At 43.2% G+C, this 24,406-nt stretch overlaps 1 protein-coding gene across 5 annotated transcripts in view; it reads right to left on the reverse strand.

Moving 5' to 3' along the window:
- Nucleotides 1-24,406, reverse strand: part of GABRR1 (gamma-aminobutyric acid type A receptor subunit rho1) — a 53,000-nt gene that overhangs the window by 14,791 nt on the left and 13,803 nt on the right. For 2 of the 5 annotated variants that reach the window (XM_033234590.1, XM_033234589.1), the window contains exons 2-6: nt 11,646-11,744; nt 10,485-10,538; nt 8,537-8,643; nt 6,812-6,879; nt 5,500-5,723 (exon numbers count right to left, since the gene is read on the reverse strand). In XM_033234590.1, the coding sequence (XP_033090481.1) occupies nt 5,500-5,723; nt 6,812-6,879; nt 8,537-8,555 (311 nt within the window). In that variant the 5' untranslated portion in view covers nt 8,556-8,643; nt 10,485-10,538; nt 11,646-11,744. The remainder of the gene's footprint in view (nt 1-5,499; nt 5,724-6,811; nt 6,880-8,536; nt 8,644-10,484; nt 10,539-11,645; nt 11,745-24,406) is intronic. The other 3 variants (XM_033234586.1, XM_033234587.1, XM_033234588.1) reach the window with 3 other exon arrangements.

A 24,406-nucleotide genomic window follows, 5' to 3' on the forward strand; every position in this document is an offset into this window, starting at 1 on the left:
CACCAAACTTTCTGAGCGGTCCCAGTGAAGGCCCACTCACGGCATGCCCACAGTGCTCTCCTGGGAAAATTTCACAAATCTTTCCTTTCTCCCGCTGTCATTGACTCCTCTTCTTCTTCTTCTTCTTCCTCTTCTTCTTCTTCTTTTTTTTTTTTTTTACAGTGTTGCTCTGTCTCCCAGGCTGTAGTGCAGTGGTGCGATCTCAGCCCACTGCAACGTCCACCTCCCTGGTTCAAACAATTCTCCAGCCTCAGCCTCCAGAGTAGCTGCAACTACAGACATGTGTCACCATGCCCAGTTAATTTTTGTATTTTTAGTAGAGATGGGATCTTGCCATATTGGCCAGGCTGGTCTCAAACTCCTGACTTCAGATGATCCACCTGCCTCAGCCTTCCAAAGGGCTGGGATTACAGGTCTGAGCCACCACGCCCGGCCTCACTGACTCTTTTATATCTTGAAGTTGACTAGGGATTCAAAAGTCAAGGAACTGGTTTTTCAATATTACCTTAGTAATATTTACCAAGCATAACAGAGCATCTTACTTGTGGATTTCAGTTTTTATTTTATGCTGATGCCTAGGAAACTGTTCTCATCATCCTATTATCTGTGGCTCCCTGCTCCTCCTCCCACTGCACTGCTGCATTCCTCATTTGTGTACTAAGCATTGGGTTCTGTGCCTGTCTCCTCCACTAGCCTGCAGTCCCAGGAAGGACAGTGACCTCTATTTCTGTCTTTATGTCCCCAGAGCTTGATCTAGAACCTGGCATGGCTTTCATTCGTACAACTCTCCAGGCCACCATGGCACCCAGGAGGCTGTTAATAAGACCCTGGTGGAGTAATCAATGAGTGAATGAAGTGAGGAGATGGTTAATTAGATGTATTTTAGGAGCTGGCCAGTGGCTAACAGAGCTGACATGTTTTCCTTAAAATAAATTTCAAAGTGGTGGTCTTCAGTAACGCAGACCTCTTTTTTTTTTTTTTTCATTTAAATTGAACAAACTCATAACTCTATTTGCAATGAGAAATTAACTCATCTGTTTTCAGGCACAGAGAGGGAAAGGAGGTGTTTTCCTGGTGGGTGAGGCTCACTGAGGATTTTTTATTCTGAACATACAAAAGATTTTCTACTCCCTTCTTGCACTCACATCCAGTGGTGCACTGACTAGACTTCTACAGGCTTTCGGGAGCTGATTGCTAGATTTTTAGGAAGCTTGTGAGCCAGTTGTTAAACACAGTCACTATTAAACATTAAAGTTAAATGTCACAGTAAAAAACATGAACAATAGCTTCCAGTTCCAAAATCGTGGCATAGAGGCAAGCTGCTTTACTCCCCATCACCGAAAACCAAAAACAAATATATCACGCCAAGATTTTCACCAGCAACAACCCAGAGCTCAAGGATGAGGATGAGACAGTTCCCTGGGTCACAGAGAAGCAGAAAAACTGAGATGACAGTAGGAGAACTGGACTAACACATCCCTGATGCTCCTCTCTCCCATTCTACTTGCCACCAAATGCATGGAAAATCTCCCCCCAACTTACGACTTCTACACTGGAAAAAGTGAAATTGAGGTGATCAGTAAGATTCCCTACTTTCTTGGGTTCCCTGGCAGGAGATTTCTCCTTACCTTAACCAATGGGAAGCATCATGATTGCCTGAAGGGTGAAATAGCCCTGAGAACAGCCAGAGACAAAGGGGAGGCAGGACTACCATCCTCATCCTGGAAATTATGCTCTGTAACCTGACCAAAGGAGATGCCAAATCAGAGTGGCTGTTCAGTAGTACTGTAGGAAGAACATTCTGTAGGTCCCCTGGGCACGAACTCCTAGCCAGCCTTCCCACACTGCTGGGATAATTCTCTCGGGACCTCCCCGATTTGGGACTGGTAGTGCACAGACAGACAGGTTACTGGAGTGAGGCGAACCTGGGCTTAAGGTGCCCCCTAGAGCTGAAAAGGAGGCAGCAACCTAGTAACAGATTCACTAAACAAATATAGTCAATAAAAAACAAAACTAACTGGACAGAGAAAACTGGAATAAATAACTAATCCTCAATGCAAAGACGTAGATGTATACCAACAAGAAACAACAGCAAACAGGGAATTAGGACCTCCCCAAAAGGGGATCCTAACAAGACCATGATTTGTAATCTCTCTGACCAAGAATCCAGTATAGCAATTTTAAGGAAATGCAGTGATATCCAAAATAACATAAAAAAGCAATTCAGAAATTTGTCAGAGATATTTAACAAAGAGATTGAAATAACAACAAAAATCGAACAGAAATGCGGGAACTGTGAGTGAAATACATTTGCTGAACTGACAAACTCTTTAGAAGCTCTCAACAGCAGAACGAACCAAGCAGAGGAAAGAATCTGTGAGCTAGAAGACTAGCTCTTTGAAAATATAGTCAGAGGAGAAAACATGAAGAAAGAATAAAAAAGAACAAAGGCTGCCTATAAGATATGGAAAATTACCTCAAAGGACCAAATCTAAGAATTATTGGTGTTCAAGACAGAGCTGAGCAAGAGCAAGGGGTGGAAAGCATATTCAAAGGAATAATAACAAGAAACTTTCCAAAACTCAAGAAAGAGATAAATATACAGGTATAGGAAGGTCTGAGGATGCCAAACAGAATCAATGCAAATAAGACTACCTCCAGGCATATAGTAATCCATCTGAAAGGTCAAGAACAAAGATAAGATCCTAAAAGCAGCAAGATAAATAAGGCAAATAATACATTAAAAAGCTCCAACTTGGGCTGGGCACAGTGGCTCATGCCTGTAATCCTAGCACTTTGGGAGGCTGAGGCGGGCAGGTTGCCTGAGCTCAGGAGTTTAAGACCAGCCTGGGCAACACAGTGAAACCTCATCTCTACCAAAATACAGAAAAATTAGCTGGGGGTGGTGGTATGCACCTGTAGTCCCAGCTACTTGACAGACTGAGGCAGGAGAATAACTTGAACCTGAGAGGTGGAGGTTGCAGTGAGCCAGCCCAGGGGACAGAGTGAGACTCCATCTCCAAAAAAAAAAAGCTCCAATTTGTCTGACAACAGACTTCCCAGTGGAAATTATGCCGACCAGGAGGAAGTAGAAGAACATTTCAAAGTGCTCAAAGGAAAAAAAAAAACTGTCATCCAAGAATATTATATCCAGCAAAATTATCCTTTGAATGTAAAGGAGAGATAGTCTTTTTCCAGACAAACAAAAGCTGAGAGAACTCACTATTACCAGACTTATCTTGTAAAAACAAAAGTAAAAAATACTCATCACTTCCTAATCATTTAACTACATTTTATTATTATCTATATTCTTGAAGTCATTTACACTTATTGCATCTGTATGGCGGAAATACTGCATAATGGTGTGCTGCCATCAATTTCTTCCTAATTCTGCATTTAGTGACATCAGGTTGGGAGCCTGACATCAGCCAGGATGGGAGTATTTACACTACAGAAATCAGCAAACACTATAAATCAGGGCTTGATTTATTGTTTTGTTGATTGTCTAGACTTAAGGCAGATTAAGCCTAAAAGAGCGTTATGCCTATTACCATTACATTGTGAGTAGTACAAAATATTGAGGACATATTTCAATGTTTGAAAGCTATCATCCAATTCAGCAAAGAACTTGCTTTTTCTTTGATGAATGAGTAAAGTTCCTATATAGTCCTTCATTGTTTCACTTTTGTCTTATTAATGGAAAAGAAAATATCAACCAACATTCATCAGATCTACATTCATTTGTTGATGATAGAATTATAAAAAACTTACAGTGGTTTTTCCAAGAACTAGGAAATTGTGCTTAAGTTATAAATACATAACATAGAATTTATAACAAAGAGCATTATACATCCTTTATGTCAGTGATGTTTATAACAAACTTATATACACATAGATATGCATACTTTTCCCCCAGGTAACCAATTGTTAAACATTTACTGGCATACCAATGGTCACATATGTTATGGTCTAGTACTCTGTAGCCCTGGTGATGCCACTGAGTTGTGTTGTTGTGTTGATAGTTTTTGAACCTTAAGATGCCTTGAAAACCTGTCTCAGTGGGCCAGGTGTGGTGGCTCTCACCTGTAATCCCAGCACTTTGGGAGGCCAATGTGGGAGGACAGCTTGAGCTCAGGAGTTCAAGACTAGCCTGAGCCAATATAGGAATATTCTGTCTTTACAACAATATTTTTTAAAAAAATTATCTGGGCATAGTGGCACATGCCTTTGGTCCTAGCCACTTAGGAGACTGAGGTCAGATTATCGCTTGGGCCTGAGAGGTTGAGGCTGCAGTAAGCCATGATCATGCCACTGCACTCTAGCCTGGGCAACAGAGCAAAACTCTGTAAATAAAAGAAGAAAAGAAAGAAAGAAAAAAATGAAAAAGAAAGAAAACCTGCTTCAGAAATGAGGACTTCAGGGAGAACCAGCTCAACATGGCTTGGGGAAGGGGTTGCACATCCTGCATCCGCCTGAGTACTTCTTATGGGAGGAAGCATTTTAAGCCTTAAAGATGAAAACCCCATAATCCCACTCTGTGTCAGGTACCTAATTACTTAGGTTCCAGGCCAGAATGAGTGTGGAGGGATCATCATAAATATTCCTTTGGGGAATGGGGACAGAAAGTCAGCTTCAACATTGTAATCTCTGACTCTATAGATCTATAGGTCTACTGTGCAACCATCCATGAACTTTCTACTTATACACTGATGTGTGGATTCATCTTTACCATTCATCAACATGGAAGCCAAAGCAAAGTCCGTGAAACTGGAATGCATCGTCCACACAGCAAAATAGGAGCAGACCACAGCAAGTGACCACATCCCTTCTCTGTGAAGGCCTGCTGCTCATCTCCACATGCCTAGAGTACCATGAGTTTCTAAAGCTCCTGTGCAGCCTGAAAACCACACTGTGGAGCTGAGTTTAAGGAAAGCTTCCTCAGGCCAGCGTTTAATGAGCAATTAAATGTTTTTAAAGTGTCTGAACTGGTAAGAAGATTTTATTTATTATACTTAAAACGTGATGTTCAGAATGGCATGTCAAGTCATAAAGTAGCCGGGGGTCCCCATAGTTTCTCAAGTAGGACACTGTGGAGAGAAAGGACAGAAAACATGCCTGTGGTGGCCAGATGAAGCAGAAGAACTTTTTTTAAACAAAAGTTCTAAAATGTTCCTGAAAAATGGGAATCAGAGAGATTGTAGGAGGTAAGTCCTTGAGAACACATTATTTATTTCTCTGACTCCTACTAGAGAAAAAAACTTGTTTATTATTGAAAGATAACATATAGAATAGTATCAGCTTGAGAAGTTGCCCCAAATGTATTTTCAAGGCTAATTCTTTAAAATTTCTACTCACATATAAAGTTAGTTTTCCTTGATGTTGAGAAGCTGGCAGCTACTGAAAAGTTAGAAAGTAGACATTCAGAGTCAAAAACCCAAATTGCTGTTGTGAAACCAATGCTTTTCTTGGTTAATATGAAAAATCTGCTTTTCTTCCTACCTGAGACTGTAGAGCACTTTCCCATCGGGCTGGACCCGCAACATGACGTTGTCTGTGGTGGTGTCATGGATGAAGGAGCGTTTGGAGTGCACGAAAAACATGTCAGGGACCCAGATCTTCTTGACCAGCCTGCCATCAAATGTCATGCTGAGGTTGTTGGTGCTTGGAAAAGATAGCCTCTCGTCCTTCCAGTAGTGCCTCAGGTAGAGGGTCATTGTAAAGTCCTGGGGCAGAGGGGCAGAGAGGGAACCCCAGACACACACAAACCCACTGAAGTGTGGATTCCGTAGCCCCTGTGGAGCCATCACTTAGCTGGGGAATGAAACCGAGCCAAGGGAGGTCTTGCTTCTAGTCCCCAGAGTTTGCTGCAGTAGGAGGAAGAGAATGGTGCAGTGGCAAGGAACTCAATGAGAAGCCTGGAGCAGACAGTGTGAGCGTGCCTGGGCCGGCCTCAAGCCCCTGGCATTTGCTCTACACTTGAGGGGCTGCTACTGCCACCATGTGTGACTCAAGCCACAAGTGCCAGAAAGTTAATGCCTGCAAGCAGCACTCAACCAGAGAGAAGGTGGTGGATAAATACCCCAGCTCTCGCACCCCTGAGTCGGGATAACCCTGAAGTGTGTTCTTCGCTGACTCCCAGACTACTCCAGTGGCACTGAGTTCTGTGGTTCTGTAACTGAGTTCTATACCAGTTCCATAGTAACTGGTTTGATAGCACAGCCCTCTTTGCTTCCTTTTACTCCTCTCTCCCTTCCCTACTCTGTTCTGGTGTTTCCCAGGATCACTTCCCAAATAAACTGCTTATACTTATGCTTGTGACTGCTTGTCTCAGGTCTGCTTCTTGGGGGACCCAAACTAAGCTAGGTCCCTAAAATGTCCTGTAAGTCAAGGAGTTAGAGAATGTTGCACTTTTTATCTGAACCCACCAAAAAGTGGGGAGAAAAGGACACTCTTTTGCTTCTTTTGCATTTCCACAGCCAGGTACAGAATCCACAGGAATAAGATGTGTTTACTTGGCAGCTGCAAATTTGGGCCCTGCTGCTTACATTTGAGAGCCTTTGTCCAGAAAATGCATCCCAGTGGCAAGAGCCTGACCACTGGAGTGGGAAAGGCCAAGCTTGTTATCTGGCTCTGTTTCATACCAATTGGGTGACTTTGGGCAAATCTTCTTGAGCCATCTGTAAAAGGAGTGTGGGGATTCCCATCGCCCCGGTCAGTTGTGAGACTAAGTGAATTCAGGTGCGTGGAGCTCCTGGCCCTGGACAGGCTTTGTGAATCCCCCTGCCACGGCCCTAGTCAGAGAAGCACTTACCATGTCAACCTCTGAGATGCTATCCAAACTCTCCACCTGCACATCCACACCAACAGGAATGGCAGGGCCTGGGAACAGAGTGTGATAAGAGCATTCACTGTTTTTACTTGAAATTTTACTATGGAGGAAATAGGCAAAAGAAGCATTTCCCCTGGAACCTCAACGTCATGTCAGATTTGGAGGTTTGGTCATGCCAACCTGAAGTCAAACCAGAGACAAAAGCATGGAACCATAGGCTGGCTTTCTGAAATATTCCAACAAAAGTTTGAAAACATCCTTTCTTGGTTATATATGCTCATCTGAAGGTATGATGAAGACCTAGGTCAAAGGCTGGGTCTGATCTAAGAGTAACTGACTTCTTAGCATGAGGTCACCCACATTATTCCCTGTATTTGGCTTCTAGTTTTGCACCCTCTTTCACCCTGGAAGTCAGTGTCTCTTGTCTGGCCATGAGAAAGGCATTGTTTGGTAATAGGCACTCAGAACCAAAGTCATATTCAGGTCATTAGCCAAACCCACAGATCTGCATCTTTGCAATGTGATGAAGTGACCTTAAAACATTAGATTTTTTGTTATTTCTGGGCCATATGGACTCAATATAGATAAAGAGTAAGGAAGATAATGAAGGGAATCAATTCCTGCCCCCTTTCTTCCCTGCTCTCAGGATGAAGGGCAGGCATGGAGCACACTGAATCATTATAGAGTATTAAAAAGGTGGGTTTGGATTCAATAATGGTGGATTACGGACTGAATAGAGACTCTCTTCTACAGCCTATTTATTCTTTGGATAAAAGTGACTGGAAGAAATAAATGGCAAGAGAATTATTTCTTTATTTTTGGAGACAGAGTCTCATTCTGTTGCCCAGGCTGGAGTGCAGTGGTGTGATCTCAGTTCACTACAACCTCCGCCTCCTGGGGTCAAGCGATTCTCCTGCCTCAGCCTCCTGAATAGCTGGGACTACAGGTGCACACCACCACAGCTTTGTATTTTTAGTAGAGACATGGTTTTACCATGTTGCCCAGGCTGGTCTCAAACTCCTGAGCTCAGGCAATCTGCCCACCTCAGCAAGGGCAGATGAAATCCCAAAGTGTTAGGATTTCAGGTGTATTCCATCATGCCCGGCTGAGAATGATTTCTAAAATAAATATTTTTTTTTTCCAGGAAAATAAACCCATAAGGATGAAAACTTCTTGACATTAAGAAGGCTGAAACCCAGCAGCTGCAGGCTAAGCTTCATAGGGCTTTGCTATTCTTCTGCACTAAATCATTATTCTCTCAAGCTATTTTCATTTAATTAAAATGAGCAGATCACATTCTGCCCTAAGATATGTACCCTGAACTCTATCTGCCAGCTTCCAGATGACAACAAATTTAGTCCAAGGTTGTTATTTCCAGGTATTTTGAGGAGGCAGTGTTGGGCTGCAGCTGCTCTGTGTTCCCCTGCCCTTCCTACAGCCAGCTGCTGGCCTCCCTCGTTGTGAGCCATCCTAGAGGGGCAGCAGCCACCCAGCAGCAGATGCCTCCTCAGACTGTGTTCAGCAGAACCCAGGGCGGGGCAAGGCAGATGCTCAGAATGTACTGTCGGCTCGATGTCTTGTCCACCAAGCACAGACGAGGCAGACTGGGTCAGGGGAGAGCAAAGCTGTGCTGTACCTTGGCTAATTTCCTGCCCACAGACAGAGGACCAGAAGAAAGAGCGCACCCCGAGAGCACACGTCCCATACCTCCGAAGCCAGGCCTCATGCTGAAATCATGGTCATCTATCCTCAGAAGTTGTTCCGACTTTGTCAGAGGCGATTTGGTGATGTCCGGGCTTCGTCTCAGAATTGGGCTGCCAAGGGGGAAGAAACCAGGCTGATCATATATTCCAACCAAGACAAATACAAAGTCACTCGCATTCTAATTTGATCTTGATAGGTGTGGTGGGGTGTGCTGCTTTTCTTTTAAGCTATTGGACATCTGCTCTTCCTTTCTCCATCTTTCTGGATAAATGAACTGACCCAGAAGATCCAAGACATTGACTTTGACCTTGACAGTGGAGCTTTAAAAATGATGGCCAAGCCCCACCTCAGAGATGCTGATTTGGAGTGTCTGGAAATAGGGCCTAGAAATTGGTCTTTTTAAAGTTTCCCAGATGATTTTAATGTGTAACCAACACTGAAAATCGCTGGTTCTAGTCTTGTTATTAACAGCCCAAATTCCCTTAAAGTGCCTCAGCCTTTTGAGGGGTTTTGAGCTGGAGGGGAGAGCAAGTGAGTATGGTCCGAGCCTGGTCCCCTGATCTCTGTTGGCCCACTGTGGAGGGAGCAGGACCTTGCCCTCGAGGGAAATGCTGACCATCCCGTCTGCATGGAAGGCGGCTACTCCTGCTGCTGCTTCTGAACTGCACCTGGGGTTATTTGTATTTATTTTCTCTTTTTCTCTATTGGTAACATACTTTTAGCATTTGAAAATTTTTTAGAAGAAGAAATGTAGTGAAGACTCAGCCTCCCACTTCTGCCTCCACCTGCCCCAGCCCTCATCCACAGGTGTTTCTTTTCTTTTTTTTTTTTTTTTTGAGACAGAGTCTCACTGTGTCACTTAGGCTGGAGTGCAATGGTATCATCTCGGCTCACTGCAACCTCCACCTCCCAGGTTCAAGTGATTCTCATGCCTCAGTCTCCCAAGTGGCTGGGATTACAGGTGCTCACCGCCATGCCCAGCTAAGTTTTATATTTTTAGTAGAGACAGGGAATTTGCCATGTTGAATTCCTGGCCTCAAGTGATCCACCCACCTCAGCTTCCCAAAGTGCTGGAATTACAGGCATGAACCACCGCACCTGGCCAGGTATTTCTCTTACTGGTTTCTTGTCTATCTGAGCAGAGTTTCTTGTATACAAGTATATACAGATATATATTCTTAGTTATCCCCTCTTTATTTTATATTTTTATTTACTTATTTATTTTTAGAGACAGGGTCTTGCTCTGTCACACAAGCTGGAGTGCAGTGACCTATCATTAGCTCACTTCAGCCTCAAACTCCAGGGCTCGAGTGACCCTGGACTCAAGTGATCTTCCCATCTCAACCTCCCAAGTAGCTGGGACTACAGGTACACACAACTGAGTCCAGTTAATTTTAAAATTTTCTGTAGAGACAGGGGTCCCACTATGTTGTTGCCCAGGCTGGCCTCAAACCCCTGGCCTGCAGGCAATCCTCCCACCTAGACCTCCCAAAGTGCTGCGATTACAGGTGTGAGACACCACACCCAACCTAGAAGTACTTCTCAAACTAGAAAGTGGTACACAAATGGGAGGAGCCATTGCTATTTCTGAACCCACCAGGAAGTGTCCTTCTAAAGCGAGGAATCACCTTGCTGGCAGCAAAGCAGGTGGCCCAGGGAAAGAACTGGAACCAGCGAGCTGCTTACAGCTATAAGAGAGGAAGCCGGGTTTGTCAAGAGAAGGAACACCAGCTCCCATTGCCACGGACATCCTCTCTCACCAGCTTGATCCAGGAGCCAGTTCCCCACCCGCTGCTGCCGTCTCCTTTCAGGCTCCCCTTCCTCTGGTCCCCCACCCTCCACTTTCTGATCCTTGGTGAGGGGTCAGGGAGGGGCTCTGCCGAAAATCACTATGGTCAAGGTTCAGGGAAGAAACATCTGCAAAACAGTGTGCATGTGCTTATGGTCATACCTGATTTGCTTGTGGGCATCTTCGTGTACTTCTCGTCTTTGTCTTTGAGGCCTACTATGAACAAAAAAAGTAAAGACATTGTAGAGACAGTCTAGTTACTCAAATCAACCAAGCACCCCTCTCCCTCCAGATTTGCTTCAAATCTAACCAGAATAAAATGTGAAAGAAGGAGAAAAAACTACCAAGTTTCAATGCATTCATTTAGCCTCTTCTTGAGCATTTTCCAAGTACCTACAGAAGAAACTGGAGGATTCATTACTCAGAAGGTCTAATTTGAAGAGGTCTGACCTAAAATAATCTCCCCCACTGGTCTACCCAGGTCTGAAATGGACGCCATTCTTTTATAAGGCTCTTAAGGATGTATACATTTTAACTTTGATCCACCATAAAACCATCATTATGGAGAGTAACACATTGCTAGGTGAACTGCATCACTTGAGCATCCTCGTTCTTTGGCTCATGATTTCAGCCAAATGGGCACTGACAGGAGATGAGAGAGGAGGAGGAGGAGGAAGAAAGACGTCAGGGTATTTATTCCTCATTCTCTCCTGGCTTTGATGCCAGGGACTAGCAATGCCTGTGTTACTCTGTGATTGCAGATAATCACAGTATCTTCAATAAACTCCAATAATAATATTTCCCCTTCTAGTCAAGGAGTAGTCCTGGCTTCCTGCTATTCCTAGTCCTTGGGGGCATCAACATGCCTGACTGGATCCCTGAACTCTGCCTACATCTCTTCGAATTGTCCTTTTATTTAACTCTCATGAGTTAGCCCTTTTGAAGGCAATGCTATTTTCTGCCAGGACTCAACTGATGCACAGGGACACATCAGGACAGATGCACAGGGATTATGTCATCTGTAGAAAATGGAGCAGAGACAGGTGTGTGCTCTGCAGGCGTGGGCAGAGTTAAGACCGGGGAGTGGCATGCACTCCGGGCAATGGGCCATCACAGTTGATGGGCAGCATGAGGCCGAAGGACACCGGGGACAGAGTTCTCTTCGCATTCAGTCCCTTGCACAGTGCTGGACCCCTGTGGACCCTCAATACCTATTAGTTGAATGAAGGAAGGAATCAGCCCGTTAGATGGGCACTTAAGAGGGGAGACAGGAGGGAATGAAAGAGGAGGTTGGAATGGAAAAAAGCTTGGCCCAGCTCTTACTTTGACTTTGGGCCGGCCTGAAATGGAACCAGACACTGACGAAAGGAGTTTTGTCAAATTCTGAGATGCCACTGCCTTTGCCTTCATGAAGCCTGGATTCTAGCCAACAGAAGACGGATGAATAGGATATAGCTATGGTCTTTTTCATTATTGTTAATATTATTAAGTAACTTTTTTCCTGTTTACATGCCCATGTAAAAAAATTTAGAAAATAGATTAATCATAAAGGAGAAGATGAATATAACTCACAAGTAACCTCTGCCATTCTGCATCTGTATTTCTTATAATTCTCGAAGAATTACACTGTTTGAAACTTTCTTTTAAACTCAAATTATAATATATCATGGAATATTTTTTGCGTCATTGGCATCTTTTCGCCATCTGAGAGTATGGTTATTAATATTGAAATGATGTATTACACAAAGCAAGTAATAGGAAAATCTGACACTGCTCGAGCACTTCCTACGTGCGAGTTACTATGCTAACTCCTGTTACATGCGTTAACTCAGGTTATTCCTCAAAACAACCCTAGGAGGTAGGCCTTGTCATTATCCCTATTTTATATGTAGGAAACTGAGACACAAAGACTTTAAGTAACTTGTAAAAGTGAAGGAGCCAGAAGTTAGAGCCAGGGATTCTGGCTCCAGGGTTGGAAGCAAGACTGGCCATAGCATCACGTTGGAAGATCTGCCTCCCACTGCCAGGAAATTGGCTTAGATGTGGAAGATCTGAGCTTATCGTCTCCTCATATACAAGTTAACACGGACCTTGCACAAAGTTGGTGCCCGATAAATATTTATTGAATGAGCCCCAGGAGGTTATGAAGAAAGGATAGGCATGTACCAAGTTAAGGTGATACAGGATGACATTCGAGACAGCTTTTTGAACTGAACATATGGTGTACTTTTGTTGAACACCCATTTTTATTTTAGATAAAATGACAAATTCCAACCTATGAGACTTATTGATGTCTGCTTGTTCTAGTTCTTAGTCTGTGCGTGGATGTTTTCCCAAGAGGTGTCAGAACTTTCTCAGTGGTGAGCTGGAGCAGGGATGGGGGTTTGTGACGAGGGAGCTCTGCTGGAAGTCTCATTCAGCTAATGGCCGAGCATCTGATAAGTTACACTTCACCTTGCTGACTATTTCATCTGACAAGATAGAGAACTTAATTTTTACAAAGAAGCAGAAACCAGCTAATGAAAATGATCTTCCTTTCTCAGCATTTGAAACAGCCAAGAAAAGAAGTCCTTGTATGTAGTGCAAAACACCCAGATGTTGGCACACCCCCACCCCGCACACCCCCCAACCCCCGCCCATCTCTCAATCCTCCTCCAGAGCCACTGAGAACACCAGGGTACATCCAGTTCTAGCTCCACTTCTTAGATATGTATCTGCTCATACGGGTCCATTTTTCTGATGTGCATAAAGGCCATGAAAGGCCAGCTGGGGCCTTGCCCACAGCAGTCAGGCGGCCAGTCCTGGCTGACCTCCTTCTCAAAGTCCCCCACCCTGCCCCTGCTGTCTTGCCCTCTCCATCCCCACCCTGCTGCCTTAGGTGTCATTACTTAGCATATGGGAGGCAGCAGGCTTTCCTGCCTCTGGTCTCATCCTTCTCTAATCCAACCATCCCACCAATACCATGGAATGAAAATCACAATTATGTCACTTCCCCTCTTAAAACCCTTCATCCTCAAAGTAAAATCCATGGAAGTTGGGCATATAAGGCCCATAGTAAGGCTCCTACTCACTTTCCCACTCTCAGCTCCCACTCTGCCCCCAACTTCTTGCTGTTGTCAATTACATCTCTATGCTTTGCTCCCGATGTCCCAACTGTCTGGAATTCCCTTCCTGTAAGTCTTCATACCCTTTGTTACCCAGACAGCTCCGTGCATTCCCAGATAAAATACCACCTCCTGAAAGCATTCTTCAGTTTTTCTCCTTCCCACTGAATTCAGTGCTTCTCTCCTTTACATGCTTTCATCAGAATGTGCACACCGTGCTGTTGTGGCAATAGGCCTTCTGACCATCCCACTCACTTCACAGTGGGATCAATCGATGAGAAACTCTATTTTTTTTCTTTTTTTGAAACAAGATCTCTCTCTGTTGCCCAAGGCTGGAGTACAGTGGTGCAATTATAGCTCACTGCAGCCTCAACCGCCTAGGTTAAAGCAATTCTCCTGCCTTAGCCTCCCAAGTAGCTGGGACCACAGGTGTGTGACACTATGCCCAGCTAATTTAAAAAAACCAAAATTGTAGCGAAGGGGTCTCACTATGTTGTCCAAGCTAATCTCCACATCCTAGGTTCAAGGGATCCTCCCGCCTCAAACTCACACAGTGCTGGGATTATAGTTGTGAGCCACCATGCCTGGCCTGTATGTTACACATCTCTATAAACCCTTAGCAGTGTGCAGAATTGACTTTACAAAGACAGGCATGAAATATGGAAGGAGAAGCACAAACTCAAGGGTGTAATTCCACAGAATTGAAGGGACCCATAAAAATGAGTCAAGGGAGGCCAGAGTCTAAATGAGACTCAGGTGACATGGTAAAGACAAGCAGAATTCTTTCCAGTTGCATCCTGAGCTAGGAGAGTCAGTAGAAGGAAGTATACCACTTGGAGAAGATGAAACAAGATTTCATTTTTTTTAATTTTGGTTTTTTTTTTTGAAGACAGGGTCTCACTCTGTTGCCCAGGCTACAATGCAGTAGCACAATCTCAGCTCACTGCAGCCTTGACCTCCTGAGCTCAAGCTATCCTCTCACCTCAGCCTCCTGAGTAACTGGGATTACAGGCATTCGCCACCATGCCAAGCTAAGTTTTGTATTTTTTGTGGAATCGGGGTTTTGCCATGTTGCCCAGGCTCGTCTTGAACCCCTGAGGTCAAGTGATCTGCCTGCCTCAGCCTCCCAAATGCTGGGATTACAAGTGTGAGCCACTGCGCCTGGCAGAGATGAGGCAATGTTAATAAACAGTTACGATGAGGCTGAGATTCTGCTAACAGAATCCAATTTTACTTTGCTATTCTCCATCAAAGAGTGTGGTCTTCAGGAAGAGAGAAAAGAATTATTTGCTACCAGAATAGTGGACATGTAGCATACAACCATCTAAGGCTCAGCCCTGATTACACATTGGAATCACCTGAGGAGCTTAAAAATCCCAGGCCACAGAGCAGACCAATTAAATCAGAACCTCTAAGGGTAGGACCCAGTCATCAACAGTTTTCAAATCTCATGTGATTCCAATGTTCAACCAAAGTTGTGATTTCTAATTTTAAAAATGGAGCTCCTTTGCACAGCTCTCTGAGGCCATGACCTGGTACAGCAGGAAGACAACAGGCAGTCAGGAAGCCAGCACACTGCCTTGAACCCGTTTTGCTTACTGGTGGGAGATGGCAAGTTGCTTCTCTCCAGATCTGTTTCCTCAGCTGTGAAGTAAGGGTTTAGGCAATGAGATGGCTTCGAAACCTTTCAAGTCCATTCCAGAAGTCAGCAGGCTCCCTGAGATGTGCGAGGCGCTTCACTGCTCTAGTCCTGTTGGCTGAAGGCGATGCTAGAAAGGTAGGTCCGCTGCCAGAGCTGCACCAATAGGGGTGTGGGTTCCACACAGACCCACTAGCACTGGGGGTGTGTGTGTGTTTAACTTTCATGAATTTAATGAGCATGCACCCATCATGTTATTTATATTGCATTTCTTGAATTGTTATAGGGGCTGGGCATTCTTCCACATAATGAGTTGAGCATTTTGTATTTTTCCTTGGCTGTAAATATTAAATAGTTCATTTCCTTTGATTCCTTCCTAAGTGGATTTTTGGTAACTACTACTTTGCTTTTCAAATCATGTTCTCTAAAATGTGTGTGTGATGGTTAATTTTATGGGTAAACTTGGTTAGACCATGGTATTGGTTCTGGTCAAACATCAGTTTAAATGTTACTGTGATGATATTTTTAAAAGAGGTGATTAACAGTTAGATCAGCGGACTTTAAGTAAAGCAGATTACCCTCCATCATGTGGGGAGCCCCCATCCAGTCAGCTGTGGGCCTTCAGAGAAAAGACTAAGGTTTCTCAAAGAAGAAGGAATTTGCTTCCAGACTGCCTTCCTACTCAAGACAGCAACACGCCAGCTTCTGCCAGAACTTCCAGCCTCCTAGTCTGCCCTGCAGATCTCAGACTTGGCAGTCCCCACAAATGTGTGATCCAGACAGAGAAAGGCATAAGGATATGGATGTGGACAGCCTATTGCTTCTCTTCCTCTGGAGATCCCTGACGGATAGAGTGTGAACACTCCTTGACCTCTGAGGCCTGCACATCTGAGGGAGATCTGAGCTGTTGCCTGCAGCCAAAGGGCCGCGAGGGCTGTCTGGGGTGGGGGTACCAACCCAGCTTTGACCTATCAGCTTCTGTCCGGTCTCAGGGTATTTGATCAAGCTGTCTTGCCACCATTACTGACTTCTGTTCCCACAAACTTGGGCCCCTAACACACAGACAGCCTTGGCCTGCTACTGCCTTGCCACAGAGTAAAAAGAACACATCAAGAATATGTTTGTCTAACTGCTTCTTAGATAAGATCTCAGCCTATAGTCCAAGTTACGGACTTAAATGAAAAATCTCAGCCTAGATCATCTCTTTTTTCCCCTTGTACATATGTCTGAATTCCTATGCCTGGGAATACCATATGCCTTCCCACTTGAAGATGTCAGGTTACTTTATTTATTTGTTTATTTATTTATTTATTTATTTTTAATTTAAAGCTCTGAATTTTGTCCACCTATTTTCTTTATTAGAATTCTCAGATTGTATTATTCCCATTTCTCATAGAACGTACTACTTTCTAACTTGTAGATATCTATTTGACCCTAATGCCAACATTTTAGACTCTTGTCAATGCCTTTAGAATGAAATTCCCATAGCCAATTAAATGTCTCAGTGCTTAAAAACAGAAACAAAACAAACAAAAACGAGTATTTGTCAAGGGGACAGCCTGCAATGCATTTCAGAATGTGAAATTGTGGATGGAATATCTCTACCTCGCTTCATCTCCCGCCCTCTTGCCTGGGGAGTAGAGCAGAGACCAGGCCTTCAACAGAGGTTAGTCAAGACTCACGAGGTCTTCTCAATGCTATCACCGCAATCCCAAGAGCCACCACTGCTTGTCTGAGGTTAGATTTATTTGATGAAGCAGCTTACGGTATTGGAAGGAGTGCAGACTTGGCATCAGTCAGACTTTAGTGTGAATCCCAGGGGAGCCACAAACTAGCTGTTAACCTTGGGCAGTGGCACCTCTGATCTTTCTGTGTCTCAGTTTCCTATAAAATGGGGGGAATAATACTAACTTTACTGGCATGCTGTAAGAGTTAAGCAAGAAAATGTTAATTTGAACCACAGAAAATGGCTGACATTCAACTGTTTGTGACGTACAAAAACATATTTACTTGGTTCAACCTGAGTTTTATGTCCATCAATATAACTTTCTTTCATTTTCTGATGGTGAGAGGAGAGCACCAGAAGTGGAAACGTGGGGTCTGTGGGGCTCTGCGGGTATGTTATGTGACTATGGCACAAGTTTGTGTACCTTTTTGAGCCTTGCTTTTTTCATCTTTAAAGTGAGGGGGTTTCTAAGGTCCTTGAAGGTCTGACATTCTGCAGAATTTTTTTTTTGAAGATAGATCTTACTCTGTCACCCAGGCTGGAATGCAGTGTCACAATCTCAGCTCACAGAAGCCTCGACCTCCCAGGTTCAAGTGATCCTCCCACCTCAGCCTCCCAAGTAGCTAGGACCACAGGTATGTGCCACCACACCTGGGTACTTTTGCTTGCTTTTGTAGAAATGGGGCCTCACTATGATCCCTAGGCTGGTCTCGAATTCCTGGGATCAAGCAATCCTCCTGACTTGGCCTCCCAAAGTGCTGGGATTACAGGTGTGAGCCATCATGCCCAGCCTTCTGCAGAATTTTTGATTTTTGTCTTCACAAAAACGGTCTGACGAAGGTCTGTCTCCCCCACTAGACTGTCAGCACCTCGAGGGGAGGAGCAGGTCTTTTCTGCTTACCATTGCCTCCCAAGCCATGGGCACAGTGCCTGGAGTATAGTGCCCTCAATACATATTTGTTGAATGAATGAATGAAGTACAGGAAATAGCAAGGGTCAGGATTCACTCATTTATTCATGCCCAACATTTCATGAACATTCACCATTGTTCTTGATTGTGGGGAAACAAGGATAAATGCGCCCTCAAGGGGCTCACAGTCTAGAAGCAGAGACAAATGAGATAAAAAAGGCAATGCTGAGTGATTAGTCCTTAGACAGAAGAGTGGTGGAGAGCTGCAGAAGCTCAGAAGTAAGCCACCTAATTGAGACTTGAGAGGCAGGGGGTGAGGGAGGGCCACGGAAGGCTTCTCAGAGGAGGTGACACCACTGCTAAATATTGGAGGGAGAAAAAAAATGGGTCAGAGAAATAAGAAAGAGAATGGCATTGTGAGCATGGGAGCAGAAGGTGCAGAGGCCTTAGGAGACTGCAAGGAGGAGGGGCAGGTCGTAATCAGCAGGGAGACAAGGACCAGGCAGCACAAAGTGGGGACTCAAAAGTTCAAGCAAACTTTCTGGGGAGCAGAGGGACAAGACGAAGAGAGTGCTACTAGCTTCAGAGAAAATCAAATTTCAAGGTGTTTAGGGTGATCAGAGACCCAGTCCATAATCCCACAGCTTTCTCTTTGTCACACATCACAAGGATTTGACAGCAACACCTCATGCCACATTGTTGCCACCCCTGGCCTCTCTTCATCCTTTGAAACCTCCGAAGTCCCTCCTACCCTAAAGCTCTCCTGTCTTCCTCTTTCACCTTCATCCCGTCTCAGTCTTTCAGTTCACACCAAGTTTCTTGTAAATACTGTCTATATTCACTCCATTTTCTCTTCTCCTCTCCTCAACCCACTGACATCTGTCTCTTCGTGGGATGATCATTAATGACACGTAGCTCCCATATCTAGGGCTCACTTCTCAGTCCTCTGACTAGTTAATTTTGACCTTGTAGTGATCTGACCACTCCCTCCTTCTTAAAACCCTTGACACCTCACTAGAACCCCTTCCTAGTCAGAAAGCCTCTGATGGCACAGCCTGCATCTCATTGAGTGATTGGTGAAGAGCTCATTGCCCAGTGTAGTGCCTGCCCTGTAATAAGCATTTGATAACTGTGGAAAAAATGCGCCTCTTAACATCCACGACACCTCTGTGTTCCAGTTCTATACCCGTTTCTCTGGTCACTCATTTCCAGCTTCCGTCATTGAGTCCCCTTCCTTTATCTTCTCCTCAAATGCTGCTCTTCCCCAAGGTCTGACCTTGATCTGGTCCTTATTTCACGCCACATGCCATCTCTGGCCACCTCATCCATTGCCACCTATGGGGACTCCCTTTAAATCTAATTCTCCAGGCCCAGTTTCCTTCTTGAGCTGCAGACTTATATCCCTTCCTGCTGACTGGACAGCTTTCTCTTGGTATCTTGCAAGCACATCTAGGTCCATATGTTCATACCAAACTCACCACCTTCACCCCCAAACCTACTCCTCCGCCTCTCTCCTTCCTGGCACCACCATCTACTGAGTCGTACAATCCAAATACCTGCTGAACATTCACCCTAAACTTCTCCCTTACCCTGAAGCCAATCAGATTCTGACCATTCTAGCTCCTTGAAATCTCTCATATTCATTCCTCCCCCATCCCCATCCTGTTCATTCCACTATGAATGAGCTTTACACCAGCTCTTACCTGGCCTCAGACTCTGGTCATAGACTCTGGATTACTTTCTCTGTTTCCCCTCTAGCCCCCTTCCTGGTGTTCCATCATGCTGCTGAGCAAGGAAGCATCGTCTCTCTGAAATGGAAATCTGCTGAGACCATTCAGCTCCTCTTTACCTTCAGAATAAATGCGAATTCTGTAGCACGACAAAGAATGCGTGATAATGTACTTCCAGCTTCTGATAGGATCAGTTTGCCCTCCCACAGCCTGAGCTGGCATTGTCCAGGGGCCTGTAGTGTAGACAGCTTGTGTTTCCATTCTTCCAGGGAAGAGAGGAGGAGAGGACAGACAGTAAGTTTTGGGTTTTGTTTTGTTTTGTTTTGTTTCTGAGACAGAGTCAGATGCGCCCAGGCTGGAGTACAGTGGCATGATCACGGCTCACTGCAGCCTTGACATCCCAGTCTCAAGCCATTCTCCCACTTCGGCTTCTTGAGTAGCTGGGACTACAGGCACATTTCACCATGCCCAGCTACTTTTTTTGTACTTATTATAGAAACGGGGTCTCACTTTGTTCCCCAGGCTGGTCTTGAACTTCTGGGCTCAAGTTATCCTCATGTCTCAGTCTTCCAAAGTGCTGGGATTACAGGCATGAGCCACCATGCCCAGCCTGAGACAGTAAGTTTTGATTTATTCTAGAAACATTGCCCAGTGCCCTGGCATTCTGATCTTGATTCTGCATGATTGGTGAAGATGGGTCCTATCTGGATGTCCCTCCCATGGAGATTCTGGGAAAACATGAATTATTTGCTGAGGTGTAGACTAGAGTGAGGTAGGTAAGGTGCATAGGGAGTAAAATGTTAAGAGCCAGTCACTCTCTGGGGCATGTAAGCACCTCCTTCAGTTTTGCACCCTAGGCACCTCAGTAGACTCACCCTCTGGTGTGCCCATGTTTACCTAAGCTATTTTATTAGCATGACCATGTAAAGAAGCCTGGATACAAATTACCAGCAGCTTATGGATTTAGAGTCTGGATGAAATTCAGTAAGCCCTTTAAAAGTTTAGGCTACATAAAAATGAAGTTTAACCTGGCTGGTGGGGTATAAGTTGGGTCCACCTAACATTCTGGAAAGAAATTTGCCCACATGTATCTGGAGCTTTCAATGTTTTTGTTTGTTCCATTTGATCCATACCACTTCAAGGAGTCTATCCTAATTAAATAATTATGTATATGAACAACTCTTCTTATATACAAAGACGTACAAACAGAATATTTGTAATAACAAAGAGGAAGCAACCAAATGTCTGTAAATAGAGAAAAACACTTAAATGGTAGCACACTGTGCATTAATTTACATATTTGCATTATTATGCAGCCAATCAAATGATAATTCTATTGACTTTTAAAATAAGTAAACATGCAGACAATATTATATTAAATACAATAAGATTATAAAGCTATATGTATAGCATAATTCCAAACTACTTAGTATTCAGTATATGCTTACCAAAAAAGACAAGAAGAAAATACACAAAAATGTTAACAAGGTTACTTCTGGGTTTGGAGATTATGGGCAATTCTTGGATGTTTTAAATTTTTTTTTCTCTTTTTTTTGGTAAATTTAAATAATAGTTATATGTGTCTTTCATAACTAAAGAAATGAAAGTTTTTAAAAGTAAAATTACAAAGAAATTTTATTTCACTCTCTAAGATCAGTAACAAGACTCAATCTCACCACTTCTATTCAACCATAGTACCAGAAGTCCTTGCCAAAGCAGTTAGACAAGAGAAAGAAAGAAAAGGCATAGAAATAGGAAAGAAAGAAGTGAAATTGTTGCTGTTTGCTGATGACATGATCTTATACATAGAAAACCCTAAAGACTTCACCAAGAAAACTGTCAGAACTAATGAACAAATACAAGAAAGTTGCAGATTCAATTCAACATGCAAAAATCAGAAGTGTTTCTATATACTAGCAACAAACTATCTAAAAAAAGAAATTAAAAAAATCCAATATACAGTGGTTACAAAAAAAAGACTACCTAATAAACTTGACTGAGGAGGTGAAAAATTTGTACAATGAAAGCTGTAAAACACCAGTGAAAGAAATTAAAAGAGACACAAATAAATGGAAAGGTATGTTCATGGGTTGAAAGAATTGATATTGTTAAAATGTCCATACTCCCAAAGTGATCTGCAGATTCAATACAATCCTTGTCAAAACTCCAAGTCATTTTTCATAAGCATAAAAAAAAAATCCTGAAATTCATATGGTACCACAAAAGATCCCAAATAGCCAAAATGATCTTGAGCAAAAAAAACAAAGCTGGAGGCATCACACTACCTGATTTCAAGCTATATTACAAAGCTATAGTAATTAAAACATCATGGAACTGGAATATAGATGAACACATTAACCAGTGAAACAGAAGAGAGAGCCTAATAATAAACCCATACATTTACAATCAATTGATTTTCAACAAAGGTCCTAAAAACACACAACGGGAAAAAAAAGTCTCTCCAATAAATGTTGAAAAAACTGAATATCCACATGCAGAAGAATGAAATCGGACCTTCTATCTCACACCATATACAAGAATCAACTCAAAATGGATTAAAGACTTAAGTGTAAGACCTGAAACTGTAAAACTGATAGAGGAAAACATAGGAGAAAAGTTACACAATATTGGTCTAGGGAGTGAATTTTTTGCATTTGACTCCAAAAGCTTGGGCAACAAAAGCAAACAGACAAATGAGATTACATCAAACTAAAAAGTTTCTGCACAGCAGAATAAATAACTAATGCAGTGAAGAGACAAACTGTAGATTGGAAGAAAATATTTGTAAGGCACATACATCTGATAAGGGGTTCATATCTAAAATATAGAAGGAAAACAACTCAGTAGCAAGAAAACGAGTAACCTGATTAAAAATGGGCAAAGGACTTGAATAGACATTTTTCAAAACAAGGCATACAAGTGGCCAACAGATATATGAAAAAATGCTCAACATCATTAGTCATTAGGGAAATGCAAATCTGAACCACAATAAGATATCATCTCACACCAGTCAGAATAGCTATTATCAAAAAGATGGCCAGGCATGGTGGCTCATGTCTGTAATCCTGGCACTTTTGGAGGCCAAGGTGGGAGAATCATTTGAAGCCAGGAGCTTGAGACCAGCCTGGGCAACATAGTGAGACCCTGTCTACAGAAAAAAATTTTTTTAATTAGCCAAGTATTCATAAATTAATGAAACCATTATAATCCAGCCTAGGTAACAGGGCAAGACCCTGTCTCTAAAACAAACAAAAAACAAAACAAACTTAAAAAGATGAACAATAACAAGAATTGGCGAAGATGTGGAGAAAAGAAAACCCTTGTAACACCGTTGGTGGGAAGGTAAATTAGCACAGCCTTTATGGAAAACTAGACGGAGGTTCCTCTAAAAACTAAAAACAGAATTACCATATGATCCAGCAATCCCATGTCCAGGTACATATCCAAAGGACTTAAAATCAGTTTGTTGAAGAGATATCGGCACTCTCATTTTCATTGCAACATTATTCACAATAGCCAAGTTATAGAAACAACCTAAGTGTCCATCAATGGATGAATGGATAAAGAGAATGTGGTATACAATGGAATACTATTCAACCTTAGAAAAAGAAATTCTGTCATTTGCAACAGCATGGATAAACCTGGAGGATATTATGCTTAATGAAATAAGCCAAGCATCAAAGACAAATACCATATAATCTCATTTGTATGTGAAATCTAAAACAATAAAAATCATATTAACAGAGAGCAGAATGATGGTTACCAGAGGCTGGGAGATTGAGGGTATGAGATGTTGGCCAAGAGGTAGTTTCAGTTAGACAGGAGGAATCGTTTTTTGAGACATATTGCACAGCAGGGTGACCATAGTTAAAAATAGTGTATTGTATATTGCAGAAGTGCTGAGTAAATTTCAAATGTTCTCACCACAAAAAAATAGTAAGTATTTGTGGTAATGGATACATTAATTAGACTTAATCATTCCACATTGCATGTATATATCCTTACATCATTTTGTATGTACTCCATTAATATATACAGTCATAATTTATCAATTAAAATATAAATTTTTAAAATAAATTATTTAAAAGAAAGTCTATTTCACTCTCTTAGACTTCTTAATCACCGATATTTGTGAATAGGTTGCCACTCTAACTCTGACTTGGGAAAAGTTTTTGATGAAGACCAACAGAGTTTGTTGTTGTTGTGGCTTTTAATCCCTATAAGCACATTTGGATCAAATAATCTCTATGGCTGTACCACTCCACAAGTTCCAGTGTTTGCCCAAGCACCTTCTGACTCTGATGGTAATAGGGCACAGTGGCCTCTCTTAGTACCCCAGGGCTCACCATGACCACTGGATATTTCAGCTCCTAGTTTTGTTAAGAACAGCTTGAAACAATGCTGTGAGCTACAGCTGGCTGTCTGGGAGCCCATGTGAGGAGGGCTCCCTCCAGCCCCAGAGGGAGGGCGCTGAGGCGCTAGACACACAGCCCTCCTCCTAACCCCAAACTCTCAAAAGCTAGATTTCTTTTCATATTCATTGATCTCTCACACTCTATTTATATTTACACTCAAAGAAAGGTGAAGTTCAATTTGAAGCTAAGGCTAATAAAGGACCAAGAATCAACAACGCCCTACTGTCTCCATTTCCTCATCAGTACAAAGAGAGCACTGCATTAGGTTGTCTCCAAGTCTCCTGTATTATTGACTGATGCCGGGCAAGCAGGTTGCATCCCAGATAGACATTGCCAGTGCTGCCGTCAGAATGGCCCAGGCGAGGCCGAGTGCTAAGGGGCTGGTGGGGAACCTGGTTTCCTGTCTAAGCTCCCTCTGCAAGTGCTGGCAGACAGGGCAGCATGCACCTTTGGTGTTGACCACAGGCAAGCACTTGCCTGCAGGCACCTCCGTCCCTGGCCCTCCCCATTTACAGGTAGTGGACCATCTAATAATGATCCTTCTAGTCATACAGCTTGGA

The sequence above is a fragment of the Trachypithecus francoisi genome, unplaced genomic scaffold (assembly GCF_009764315.1).
Source record: "Trachypithecus francoisi isolate TF-2019V2 unplaced genomic scaffold, Tfra_2.0 Lachesis_group15, whole genome shotgun sequence".
In the NCBI taxonomy this organism is placed as follows: Eukaryota; Metazoa; Chordata; class Mammalia; order Primates; family Cercopithecidae; genus Trachypithecus; species Trachypithecus francoisi.